The 14,520-nt window shown below is 37.3% G+C and overlaps 1 protein-coding gene across 5 annotated transcripts in view; it reads right to left on the bottom strand.

Moving 5' to 3' along the window:
* SLC38A4 (solute carrier family 38 member 4) overlaps positions 1-14,520 on the bottom strand; it is a 54,171-nt gene that overhangs the window by 12,355 nt on the left and 27,296 nt on the right. For all 5 annotated transcript variants that reach the window (XM_087967926.1, XM_087967927.1, XM_026667836.2 and 2 more), the window contains exons 2-10: positions 11,230-11,481; positions 9,493-9,583; positions 9,284-9,399; positions 5,802-5,875; positions 5,040-5,132; positions 4,181-4,262; positions 4,007-4,089; positions 3,843-3,901; positions 281-562 (exon numbers count right to left, since the gene is read on the bottom strand). In XM_087967926.1, coding sequence (XP_087824052.1) covers positions 281-562; positions 3,843-3,901; positions 4,007-4,089; positions 4,181-4,262; positions 5,040-5,132; positions 5,802-5,875; positions 9,284-9,399; positions 9,493-9,583; positions 11,230-11,348 — 999 coding nt within the window. In that variant the 5' untranslated portion in view covers positions 11,349-11,481. The remainder of the gene's footprint in view (positions 1-280; positions 563-3,842; positions 3,902-4,006; positions 4,090-4,180; positions 4,263-5,039; positions 5,133-5,801; positions 5,876-9,283; positions 9,400-9,492; positions 9,584-11,229; positions 11,482-14,520) is intronic.

The following is a 14,520-nucleotide window of genomic DNA, read 5'->3' on the forward strand; positions in this document are numbered from 1 at the left end:
CTATTTTGGAAGCAAGTGACTCAAACATATATTGTATATAAATTTGGAAAGAAGGAGAATGAGGACAATATTTGTTATGGGACCATTGCTTTTAGTGTGTATATTCTAACCACATTATATAGATCCTAACCATGATGCAACAAGATATGGCCACTATTAAAGTTGCAGCAGTGACCAATATATTTTACATTTTAAAAATTTGCAAAATGCACTCTTTAAGGGAGAAGGTCAACATTTATAGAGGTTATTTTCTGTTGGATAAATGATAACAGGCTCTTACCCGTGAGTTAAATACAAAATACTTGGCTTGGCATTTATCATTGTCTTCTCCATGGGCTTCATATTCTACTCCACTTTGATGTAGCTTAACTTTGGTTTCTTCAAAAACCGAAGAATATTGTTTGTTAGTGCTGTCCATCATCAAATTTAATTCCAAATTAGCAGAATCATTTGGTAACGCCACTACATGTAGCGGAACTGCAGTATCATTGTAGGACCAGTTGCCAATTTTATTGTCCAAGACTGGGAGAGGACAGGCTATTTGGGATTTCTTGTAGATTACCTAAATTATTATAAATATAAACAAGAAAAGACATGTATTAATTTATCACAGAAAGCACTGGATCTCATTATAAAGCACTGCAACTATCATTTTCTCAGAAGTTACATTTTAATGTTGCATTGTCAGAAAAGTAAAACAAGTACATTCATATATAACATGGTGCCAGAATTTTATTTGGGCTATTATGTGGCTAGAATATCATACCACTAATATCCAATGAACATGTTTTGAAGAATGCAGCCATTGGATATTTGCCAGAAATGATCTTTATTTTTAAAGTTTATATAGTATGTCTTTTAATGGTTAATGCAATTTAATATTGCAGAAATACATCAATTTTGAGAAATAATGTAATAGATAAAAACCAGCCTGGATATCACTAACTAAAATAATACTTTGCTTAAACATTTGGTTTGGTTTATTGTTGATAAAAATTGAAATATGTATAACACATTAAAATTTGCAACCTAATCAAGATTGAGTTATCATGCCCTGTTACTTCTCAAGCTAATAGTACTGCTGCTACATAATATTCCAGTGTTAGGTGGTAATTGAGAGATCAGGACCACATCTTCACCTCCCAATATTCTCAGATTATAAATGTCATTTTGGCATTAGAGAAGGAAAAGGGGCTAAATTTGGGATGTATTAATATTTGGGGACAGAAAAGATATAAATGGGATTGGGAAAACCAATGCTTCAAATGATCACACTGTTGATTTTCAGTACCAAATAGCCACATTTCAGTGTGATATTGGATCATGTTTGGAGAGGTTAAGAATGGTAATGAAAAGGTTTGCTTCTGAAAGGATTTCCTAGCTTAATTTTGCAAAAGAAAAAAAAGCTGCACAAGTGAAAGTTCCTCAAAGAATTCTAGCTAGTTTTGTTAAGCATGGAATTGGAAGAGGTTTAATCAGTGTAATACAGCTTACTTAGTCTCTATTTATACTGCCATGGTTCATGTCATAATAACTCTAGTTTATCTGGTGACAAATGGAAAAAATTTACAAAAAAGGTGGAACCACTGATGTGCCCATCAACTCTTTATTGCCATTTTAATGCATGCACCAATAATTTACAACAGAACATTCAAAGTAATATCTCTGTCATAGCCCAGAGCTGCCAGTGGCGTGGGAAAGGCAAGTTCCCAGCCCTTTGTTTAAAAATCTCCCCCCCAAAAGGGAGGGAAATCCTGCCCACAGCCCTTTTGTTGGACCTGGAAGCCTCTCCTGCTGGCCTTTCTGGGCAACGCGGGACCAGGCACAATCATCCATTCATACCTGGTCCCCGGGAGACTGGCCAGGGAGAACCCTTGTCACTTTTCTCTCCACTGTGGGGAATTCCAATGTGTGGTCTAAACAAGCCGCTTGTCCACCAACCCTTCCAATTCCCCGCAAATCTACCTCCTCCCCATGCCTGTTCCAGAGAGAGGCTTGCTTGCGCAGAAGAAGCACTAATCCAAGTGCACTGACAGCATGGTGCGTGTGCTCCAGTCAGTCAATCACCCAGGGTTTTCTGGGAGGCAAGCAATGCTGCCGGGCACTTGGAAAGTACTTTGGTGACTGACCCACTGCTAAAAGGAAACAACAAGGAGAGGCACATGAGCTGGTTGGAAGTGTGTGTGTGTGTGTGTGTGTGTGTGTGTGTGTGTGTGTGTGTGTGTAAAATGGCCGATTTTATCCAAAGGAGTTTTTGTTTCAGGTAGGTCTCCTAGCTTTAGGAGAGAGGAAAGGAGGAAGGGAAGAGAGAGAAGGAGGAACGGAAGAGAGAGAAAGAAAGAGAGAGAGAGAAAAAGAGAAGGAAGAGAAAAGAAAGAAAAGAAAGAGAAAAGGGAAAGGGAAAGAAAGAAAAAGGGAGAGAGAAAGAGAAAGGAAGAGAAAGGAAGAAAAAGGGATAGACAAAGAAAGAGAGGGAGGGAGGGATGGAAGGAAGGGACAGAAAGAAAAAGAAAGAAAGAAAGAAAGAAAGAAAGAAAGAAAGAAAGAAAGAAAGAAAGAAAGAGAAAGAAAGAAAGAAAGAAAGAAAGAAAGAAAGAAAGAAAGAAAGAAAGAAAGAAAGGGAGGAAGGGAGGGAGGAGAAAGTGAATGAGATATAGATGGATGGATACATAGATGGATACATGGAGAGATGGAGGGAGGGAGAGAGAGAGAAAAGGAGAGGAAGGAAGGACACAAACCCTGACTTCAGAAGTCTCTTTGAAACAGCACAGCAATTTAGGGCTGGAAGGGATCTTGGAGGTCATCTTCTAGTCCAACCCCCTGCTCTAACAGGAGATCCTTACAGAATTATAGAATAGCAGGGTTAGAAGGGACATTGGAGATCATCTAGTCCAACCCCCTGCTCCAGCAGGAGACCTTATATCATCTGGATTATTTTGGTACCTCTAACAGAGAGGAAAATTGCCAGAAAGGAGGAGTTTACTAGGACAAGGCTGCCATGCAGAGGAAGGCAGAGATAGTCCTTCACTTATGACCACAATTGAGCCCAAAATTTTGGTTGCTAAGCAAGAGTATTGTTAAGTGAGTTTCACCACATTTTACTCAATCCATGACATTCCCTGGGTCTAACAGTCATGTGCAGGCTAGGGAAGTAAATCTGAAGGCGTGTGCAATGTTCTAATGTACAGAAGTTATAGTTAAATGTGTGGCAGAAAGTGGATTCTGGGTGTGTTTTTCCAAACGCAGTGAAGTTGAATATGTATAGTTTTAGAAGAGCGCTCTCTCTCTCTCTCTCTCTCTCTCTCTCTCTCTCTCTCCATACACATACAGTATATATAGTAGATAATGTATCTTTTTGTGTGCCTATACATACACTATACTATGTAATATGTATGGCATATATACATAGGATTAAGTAGTGTATTTTGGATGTTCAGTAGTAGTAAATAAATAGAGAGGGAAACTGTATTTCTTTGAGGTGAAGAGAGGCCAGGCAAGGCACCCCTTGATGTGAGTGACGTCAAGTTGGCCATGCCCACCCAATCACATGACCACCCAGCACACCCACCCAATCACATGGCCACCAAGCCATGCCCACAGAACCAGTAGTAAAATTTTTTGAATTCCACTCCTGCAACAAAGTGATAGTCATAAGTAGAAATGGAAATAGGTAATAGGAAAGATGAGAATAATAATAATAATACAGCCTTACTAAATAGTTTGGCAGTGTTGTGGGAATTAGATGTCTGGAACTTCTAGTTCCAATATCATCTGGAGATCAATTAGAGAAGGCTGATGTAAAGATTGTGCACATTTCCTCTACATTTGGTATAAACACTTACCACACTGAGAAAGAATACCATACATGTAATCGAAAATCCACTTGTATAACCAAGATAACCTTTAAAAATAATAAGTGAATGTATAGTTATTTGAAAAATGAAATGATAGTACAATTTATTATTAGTTAAAAATAAACTATATATTTGAATAAGTAATTGCTTACCTAAATTTTTTAGTAATGAAAGGGGGAGAATAATTCCAATGCTCACAAATATTACAAGATAGTTGCCATTCAGATACCATTCTCTAGTTTAACGAAATAAAATATGAATTAATTAATCTCATAAGTACATGTTTTTTAATAAATATATAAAAGTAAGCATAAGCAAAAACATACCCAGAATTCTCTTCGAGTCCTAAAAGTGATCGGATTACTTCTGGCAGTTCATATTTAATAATAAAGAGGTAGCTTGACATTGCTGTGAATGACAAACAGGTTATTTTAGTTGAATAGGATGCTTGAAAAGGGACGTACAAAAGATTCAGTTCATTAATATTTCAGTGAAATAGAAATGCTATTCATCTAAATTTCACGTTGGGGAGGACGAACAATGCTAAGACGTGTAACAATGTTGTTGGGTGTTTACATACTTATAAAGACATTGGGAAACAAGTATACTGTATATTGTGACATTTGTGTGATGTTGTTGCCACCACTGAAAAGTACCTATAAGACAGGGATCCTAAACAAGTAGGATCAAAATGGTCATATTTTTTTAAAAAAAACTGATCTCCAAAGGCATTTAAAAACATATGCAAATATTAGCAATTGTTTGCCACACATTAATACTTTTCTATAATCACACAATCCATGTTGAATACTATAATTTGCTAGAAATACAGAATGTCTTATAGCAAGTGCAACAACATACAAATATAATAAATAGTCCAAATTAGAAAATAGTAATTTCAGTTAGAAAAATGCTACTTGGACAATGCACCATTTTTACATTTCTAAATGTCATTTTTCAATTGTTCCATATCAAGTGTTACTTTACTCTAAAATTAGTTTTCAGCTGCTATTCAAATTATATATGTTACTTGTATACCATGTTTGGCAATACAATTAAGAAATTTATTTTTATTAAATCTAACTCAAGATTACAATGGTATCAGCAGTAGACAACTGTTTCCAATTTTTATCGTTGGACAAAACATTTTCATTTTAAACCTTCTCAACTGTATTTCCAACTTACCTCCAATGTTCTGCATTGTGATAGAAACAAAAGCACCAATTTTCCCAGGCCATCCAAATGCCTTTTCACCTAGTTTTTCATATATTAGCGAGCCTAGGACCAACAGGAAATGGAACATTTTAGTACAAAATATTTGATCCATTGATTTTGATTTGACTCTTTATGACAGCTCACTGGTTAATTTAAAATAGGTACATACTTAACATGTTCCCAGTAAAAATAGGAAAAGGTAAAACTTGACTATAATGTGACTGTGCTAATGCTGGCTCTGATTTAGGAAGACTTTGGGTAAAGTATCCTCAGGATGCAGACCCCTGCCCCATTTTGAAATGAAAGGACATAAAACCTGAACATTATTTTGGCTGCATCTGATTCCCAAGATACAGTGGTTCTCAACCTATGGTCCGTGGAAACTGTGGGGACTATAATATCATCATAGGAGTCCATGAAGGCTTGAGTTAAGTCTTGGGGAATCTGTGGCACAAAAGATATTTAAAGGGGGTCCATGGGGAAGAAAGGGTTGAGAATCACTGACATGATACATTTAAGAAGTTTCTGATAAATGCTCATTGTCAGTCTCTGAAGCTAGCAACACTACATGGTCATTTTGAGGATCTTGTGGGTAGAATGATAGCACTGATGAAAATGTATAGTAAAAATAGTTGTGATTATTGAATGTCAGGGTGGGGAGCCTGATATTCTATGAGTTAGAATATGCTTACTTAAAATATTGCCCCCCTCCCCACATTAAGTAGATCATACCTCCTTCTTTGGCTGTCTTCAAGAGTAGATGTACTGAATAAAGTGACATTACTGCTACACTGAAGAGTAAGATTCTGAAAGACATATGGAAATACAAATTTAAAAAAAGCAATTGCAAATAAAGGCTTTTCAGTTGTACATAGAGGCTTTAATTTAGGGGTTCCATTGTAGCTTTAGAAATGAAGAAAGAACATTTGAGGGAAGCAATGGTAAAGTCACAATGAGGTTCATGGGTGTTCTTAAAAGCACAGTCTGTAGTAAGAGCATTTGCCTTCTTACTGACAGAAAAGTACTATAAATTATTCTTTTATAATAGGATTTTATGTAGTTTAAGTATGGTTAAGCTAGACTCTTTCTATTAGTTTCCTCTTTACTCTTTCTGTTACATATAAAACCCCCACCCTAAAACTTAAAATGTGTTCAGTTACAAGTACATGATGCATTGTTATAATCCTATTGGAAAACAGGAAGATCTGCCTGGGGTTAGGCAACAAGTAATTAAGATAAGGGACAACTTCCCAAGGTAAAGCCCAGCAATGAAACAAGATAAGGCACAGAAAACAATGTCATGTTGACCCTTAAGCCTATAGTTTAGCTCATCTAAGAATGTAGAAAATAAGGGGGTGTGGGGAGGGTCTTTTAGGCATGGCATGTTTTGTGCATGTATTGTTTGAATATGGAATTTTGCTCTCCTTGTACTCAATCCACTTGGGAAGGGTCTTGGAGGCCACGCTTGCAACCACTTTTCTTTTCTTCAATAAAACTTTGAAATTGTGCACCAGACTTGTCTTTGAAATGTGAGTATAAATTTATTGGGAGTCTTATATCTCACAATACTGTATGTTGTACAGAATTATATATACTCTAAAACATATATGGTTTGGTCCTTCACTTGATGCTATAGCTACTCACACAGTATTTAATTTGAATTTAGGCTCATGTAAAATACATTTGTTATTTAATAAAGAGTGATATATGATGAAGACATGAATCAATGCCTGAGAATATATAGTACTTTAGGGTTAAACATTTTAGCATTTTTAAATCAAATTTGTGGATTTTTTAAAAATAAAGATATATCTCCTTTTATCATTTTTAGAAAACACTATAAGAAAAAACATCAGATTTGTTGATATGGACGTAGCGGCTCTATGTGGATATTTGTTCATATCCCTGCTTATATTCCTGATTAACTGATATTAAGTTATAGTTGTCTAGTGGAGACATAACTGGGAATTCTTGTTTGATTTAAGTCAAGAACTTTGTGCTAAGTTTTTTTACAGGCTGCTGATGGTATGAGGGAGGAGGAATTGGATCGTCCAAACTAAGAAAGCTAACATAAATATGGATAAAGTTATTCTTTACTGTTATAAAATCATTGATAAACTACATCTACTTCCCTTTTTCCCTCTCATGTCTAAACCCTGTCTCAATCTAGAATCCAGTCTAGATTAAGCAACAATTATTTTTAAATTTTAAATAAAGGATTGAAAAAATATTTTATTTTTAAAAACTTCATTATCCTGTTGTTGAACATTTGTTTCATCAATTTTTTAGTCTTAAACACTGAGTGTGCTGAGTGTATTTATTGGTAGACCAGTCATCAAATCCAATTATTTCAATCATTTCCAAATTAAACATTATGATGCTAGATTGAAAGAATTTGGAATCATTTGCTGAACGATTTAAAAGTTGTCTCCTGCTTGATAGATCTAGTTATAATTAAAGCTTGCTCAGAAACATCTGCTGTTGTACATCAAAGGATACACTGTATAGATAGTGTAGGTCAGCTGTATGTCACTACTGTCAGCATTGCTAGAACATTTGGCATACTAAGATATTAGATGGACAGAAATCTTTATCTACATGTTACAGTTTCAGACTGAGAGTTTATTCAGTTCAAGCAAAATCTCCTGCAGCCCCATTATCGTGCAAGCTATCTAATTAATAGGATATCAATATCTGTTCTAAATCACTTACTTTTGGCTCCCTTTTTTCCATTTGAGAAAAACAGAGAAAGCTATCAACAGATATAGATTGTTAAGTATATAAGGCATTGTTTGGATTTGCCTCAAAGACTGAAATGATACTGGATTTTACTATTATACATGCTGTTTGCCACAACATCAAGTAAGTGAATTCTGCCAGGTCCAGGTTTGTATATGGGAAATTACTATCTTATTGTTTCTCATATGTTAAGAATGTGAGAGAATTCCTAACATGGTTAGGAATTCCTAACATGGTTAGGATTTATTTGGATTGTTTCTCCCGTTAGCTTCTTTTGCGCTCTGTATTTTTCCTGTATACAAAATACACAGAGTTCTCATCAAATGAGAATGCTTCATGTCTATATTCTCTCCCTATCCCTTTAAAAGTGGATTTGTAATACTTTAGTATTAACCAATTGCAGAAGGGATGAGTCCCAAAGATGCTTTTTCAAGAGTCAACTGGACTTTTTGTTTTTTTCTTTGAAGATGTTTCACTTCTCATCCATGAAGCTTCCAAAACGTCTTCAAATTCAAAACAGAAAGTCCAGTTGACTCTTGAAAAAACACCTTTGGGACAACCATGACCTGACTGAGAAACTCCATAGACGTTAAGATTTCTACTCAGCAACCAAGAGAGGGGGAGGGATACAACATCATATATCTCCTATCTACAAACACAGTCCTTTCAACAGCTTCAAGAAGGCTCCAAACCCACTTGTACCACTCAGGTGACCCTGTCACCTCAATGACTCTCTAAATGAATGCAAATGAGTATAAATCAGGGGTGCAAGGAGTATAAATCAGGGGTGGGCTGCTGGGGGTTCACAGAGGTTTGGGAGAGCCCCTGGCTAAGATTTTGTGCCGTTCGGAGAACCCCAAATTTCACTCCTGACTGGCCCCGCCCTGCCCACCCCACCCCTCCCAGGAGTCCCCATGTGGCCCATTTTGGATGCAGGTAAGTGCAGGGTGCACACAGAGGCTTGGGGAGGGTGAAAAACAGGCCTCCTGGAAGTTCAGGAAGGCTGGAAATGGGCCCGTTTCTGGATTCCAGAGAGCGCCTCCGGAGCCCGGGGAGGCCATTTTCACCCTCCCAGAGGCTCGAGGAAAGCCTCAGGAGCCCAGGGAGGGGAAAAAAATGCTCCCCCACCATAGTGCAACAGGCTGACTAGGCCATGCTCACCATGGCCTAGTCACATTTTTGAAGCCCACCCCTGATATAAATCCTTCCATTCCCACCATCCTGTCAGACCTGAAGAAATTTCTTGGATGAGAAACGAAACGTCTTCAAAGAAAAACCAGAAAGTCCAATTGACTCTTGAAAAAACATCTTTGAAACCACCATGACCTGAAACTCCATAGACATAAGGGGTGAGTCTTTTATCCTATGACTAGACTAGCAATAGAATGTATTGACTAAAGGACCTTATGGCACCAAATCAGATACTCCTAATTTTCCTCACATTTTTTTTTAAAAAACCATAACTTACTACTTACATAAAAAGGACAATTCCAGTGTTGGCCATGGCATAGGATAACCCTAAGATACCACTGCCCATGATGGCGTTGCTTAAATTAAATGCCGAAATACCAAATGAAATATTTCCTGGATGCTGTTGAGGAAAAAAAAATCACAATGAAGATGTATTAATTGCACCACTTCTCCAGGGACAGGCCTTCAACATAACTGTTGCTAACATACTTACATATTCATCTGTATAACTTTCAATTTTCTTTTTAGCCAGGAAGCCGTTAGCAAGAAACTTCTGGCTTTCTGCATCATCACCAACCAAGTGACTGAAAGGGAGAAAAATGAAGCATAAGATTTTTAATGAAAATAAAATGAAATTAAGTAATTTTATATTGCTCTGGCCAACTTTAAACAACATAAAATAACATGGAAACATGATAGAAATAAAATAAACAGCCAGCACAGATGTAACTTTCTTGGTGCCAGATCAATCATTTTGATTACTAAGGCTGTTAGTCTTAAGACTCAGTAAAGGGGACAATATAAATTGTAACAAAAAAACAGATTAGCTACTGGGAAAAGGAGGCAATTCATGTAATTGACCTATGATCACAAATTTTTATTGTTAAACAAGGTGATTGTTAAGTAAAATCGTGCCTGATTTCACAACCTTTTTGCCACAGTTATTTGAATCTCACAGCTATTAAGCAGATCTGGCTTTACAGGAGAAGAGCAGGCAAAGGTGAAGGGGTAGAGTTAAATATGTCACCAGCTTAGTTTTTAGATTGTCATAAATGATTCAAGTCCAGCCCCTTGAATTCCTTTGACCCTTATAGAGCTACGGTGGTGCAGTGGTTAGAGTACAGTACTGTAGGCTACTTCTACTGACTACCAGCTGCCAGCAATTTAGCAGTTCGAGCCTCACCAGGCTCAAGGTTGACTCCTTCCGAGATGGGTAAAATGAGGACCCAAATTGTTGGGGGCAATATGCTGACTCTATAAACACTTAGAGACGGCTGCAAAAAGCACTGTGAAGTGGTATATAAGTCTAAGTGCTATTGCTATAAGTGCTATTTAGTGCAGATTTAGTGCTGGCCATTAATTGACCAGATTCTAGTGTGAAAGCTTGACTAAATCTGTACTGCAGCTTGATGTATAATCCCGATCCTTTGTGCCTGACATGCTTTACTTATTTACTGCTTTTTGGAAATGGTGATTACATGACTTCAGGATGCCGAGCCATTCTAAATACATGCCAGTTGCCAAATGCCCAGATTTTGATGACCTGACCATGAGGATGCTGCAACAGTGATAAGAGTGAGGATTGGTCATAAGTCACTTTTTTCAGTGCAGATTAACTTTAAACAATTGCTAAATGAATGGTTGTAAATAATGTAAATAGTCATAAGTCACTTTTTTCAGTGCAGATTAACTTTAAACAGTTGCTAAATGAATGGTTGTAAATAATTAAATAATGGATATTGATGAAAATGAAAATGCTTGTTTCTACTTTTCCTGTAAACTACCTGTATTACACAGTTCCAGCAGTAGAATGCTTAATTGTTTAAAATCAAATGTACTGTCCAAATTATTAAACAGGTTTCAAGGCAAGACAGTCATTTGAAAATGAGCACTGGTTCCTGTGACTTCAAATATTAACTTATATATGTGATCAGTTTGAGAGTAATAATGAGAATCCTCAGAGAAAACATTTATAATAAATTAAAGAATGTGCAATACACTAAGAATAAGTGTTAAACTGTGCAGCAAATCTGCATATTTCTTTTTATATATAGGTGGGAAAAATTCCTTTCTAGAAATACAGGTGCTGCCTTTTACAGGGAAAGTAGAAATAGGCATTTTCATTTTCATCAATATCCATTATTTAATCATCTGACTTCCTCCAGTGAAATTCTATTACTTTTCTAACATGTTTTGGTCTTGTACTTTCTGCAACTACATTGCTTCCCACCTGCTAATAGTAGCTTTATCTGGATCAGCCATATCTGCATCATTGTCTTCAGTGCTTTCTCCACTGTTGCTCTCCTCATCAAGTTCTGGGTTGACTTTCTGTAATTCCAGACGATCCATCTGAGCAGTCAGCGATTTCCAGTAACACACACAAACACACAAACACCCTGAAACAATTTCGGTGTCAACAGAACTGGGCCTTCGGTTTAAAGGTTCTGCATCCACAAGATGTTGATTCTTGGAACACTTAGTTCTGTAACAGAATACAAAAAAAAAAAATCACCAACATCAAATTAGAGAAATGGAAAGGGATGTAATAATATTTTAATATAGAAAAATGTGTATGAATTTAAATGTTATCCAGGATTTCTGGCTGACATTGCAGTGCTATCAGATGTGAAGAGCAGTCTCCATGCTCCCATGCCAAGTTCTCCCTGTTGGAGGGCTCCAAAAGGAGCTAAAGCCACCCTGTAGGGGTGGTGAAGAAAAGAGGGGTGCCCTGCAGTTCACAAAGAGCAGCAACTCTCTTGCTGGACTCAGGGCTTCTTCCTGCTCCCTCAATGAAGAGAAAAGGCAGATATCATGGCTGACAGGAAACTGGGTCAGCCAAGGCAACAAAGAACTGTGTAGGAGCGGTGCAGATGAACAGTGATTGCATCTGGGTGAAAAGATTCCTTTTTATTTAGACTTTAAAGAAAAAAAGAAAGAGGAAAATCCAGGAAACGAGACTCTTAGAACTATTTTTCAAAGTGGCAAAAAACCATAGAGAGAAAAATCCTAGACCTGAAAGAAAAGAACTAAGGTGAGAAAAGATAAAGACCTTTTAAAACATAGAAAATTGGACTTTTAAATTGGGCAGGCATTGTTTTGGAAAGGCAGTATAAAATGCTGGACTATCTACCTGAATCTACTTGAATAGCTGACTTTGCTTCCATAAACTGAACTAAATTTGGATTAATGAAGCAATAATTAGATGAAAAGATTGGAGGTTGAAAGATAGTATTATTAGGTATGTTTAAATAATAGGAAGATTGGTACTTGAATGAACAACCAAATAATGAAGGGCTATGTGTTAATATATATGTGTGTATTAGCAATGGCTAATCCTAACATAGGATTAGCAATGGTGACCTGATTAGAAGTTAGAATAGAGGTAGAAATAAGAAATAGGGGGAATATTAGCAGATAAAATTTTTATATAACAGAATACAAGTAATAATTTGATGGAAAAGATCAGAGGTTGAAAGATGGTATTACCATGTATGCTTATAATATCATTGGCATTAAAATGGAATATTGAAATATTGAATAACTACTTTAAAAACATGTGTATTAATACTAGGATTATATAAGTTTGATTAATATATCAACTATTATATTATCATTATTGATGTTTGTATCAAAATGAATTGTACCCAGGGGCAATTCATTGTTCATGAATTGTTGATGAACAATTCATCAACAATTGTTGATTGTTCATGTATTGATATTGATGTATACTTAAAAAAAATCTATAAAACTTGAAAAAATGTTATCCACAGTTTCTTCTCAAGCTGAGATGCACAACCTACATCTGGATCCAAACCCTCCTTCTGACAGCTCACTGGTTGATTTGGGGTCAGGATTTAATTCTTATAAAATGTTTAAAAGTTGCACAATTACATAACAAACTGTAATGAAATGATAATACACTTGAATTAAAAATTGACAATTGTAAATACAGCATTGAGTAGTATTATTGCCCATAACATGAATCTTGTGAAAATAAAATATAAGATCAAGGGGAGTTTAAGTAATTACATTAAGTACATTATTAAGTAACAACATTAATTCACATTATTTTACATTCTCCCTTTCTCCAAAATTTATATTTGAATTCCTATCAAACTTCAGGAAGAAGCCTTACTAGTGTTCCAATTCTCTCTGTGTACTATTATTCTGGAAGTTATTTTAAAAAATAAAAGGGAAACATTATTTTAGTAAGTGCTAAAAAATGGGTGGGAACAAATTGAAAGACAAATAGAAAAAAGTGATTTAGTCATTTAGAAATCCCATAATGAGTGTAATGAAAGTTTGATGGGTTTAAGCATAATAAATTTTGCAAACATGTACACACATATTGAAAGATTGCATAAATATCTAAAAGTATTACTAATTTGACCTTTTTATGATACAAGACTGCAAATTAGTGAAGGACTGAAGGAAGATTAAATGTTCTAAATGTAAGATGGATATGATGTACTCATTAAATACGACCTTTGAGAAAGAGCCAAGTCTCAGAATTCTGATCTGCTTGGGTTCCTTAGTCAGAGCCTTGACATTAAACCAGATCTCATAAATCTACCCTGGGTCCTGAGCACTGACCATCTTCCCGTCAGCACTGGAGGGGTGGGAAAGACTCAGGGAAGATCGTAGATGCAGAAGACAGGGAAACCAACTACTAACCCTAGTGCTGCCCCGGTTGGAGTCACACCATAGGCAAGTTGCTCCAGTGAGGCAGTCCTCCCACTGGTGGCCAGGCCAAAGGTTCATGTGGAAAGGACTAAGAAGCCAGTGACGTGGAAGGAAGCCTTAGCTACCGAGGACCTTTACCAAGTAGAGGTGGATGCTGGGCACAAGTGGATGCCAAAGGCTGCTGAAGTGGAATTTCCTCTGAGGTCCCTTCAGTTGCCAGCTGCTCTCGTCCTGAGAGGGAAAGCGAAGGGAACCACTGAGTGGAACAAGCATAGGGAATGGAAGTACCTGACCACCTTTCACAGTCCATCAATAGAGCAGCTGAGAGAGAGGTTCGACTGTGCAGAGATCTAAGAAGTGGAGCCGATGCGCTGAGTCAGACTACCTGTGGCGACAGAGGCTTGACTGGCTCAGCAGCTGCTGACTCACTGCGGACAAGCTCAGGCCTGATGCACGAGCAGCCACCCTGCCACCCAACCAGCTGAGGCAGCGAGTCCAAGCTGAAGGAAGTGTACTCCAAGGCAGCAGCCTGCAGCAAGTCCAGTAGGGCAACCTTAGCCTCCTCCTGGATGGCACACGTATCAACCATAGCCTTACTATCTGGGGCTCAGTTGATTCTCCAGTCTGTGGGCACCCACTCCTCCAGGCACCCCTTCCTCCTCCTCTATCAAAGGCAGACCTGTGAAGGCCACATTTGACCCAGAGAAATTGGCATTCTTCCTCCACCAAGCGTGGACCCACCTGGACTGCTACAGCTCAGCCTAGCCATCAGACATGGTGATGGTGAATGCCATGACCACCAACCTAGAGGGGGAAGCTGTGGAGTGTGTGATGAATC

This window comes from Notechis scutatus, chromosome 6 (genome assembly GCF_049901735.1).
Source record: "Notechis scutatus isolate UNSWTSFEM ecotype Mainland chromosome 6, rNotScu1.2, whole genome shotgun sequence".
NCBI lineage: Eukaryota > Metazoa > Chordata > Lepidosauria > Squamata > Elapidae > Notechis > Notechis scutatus.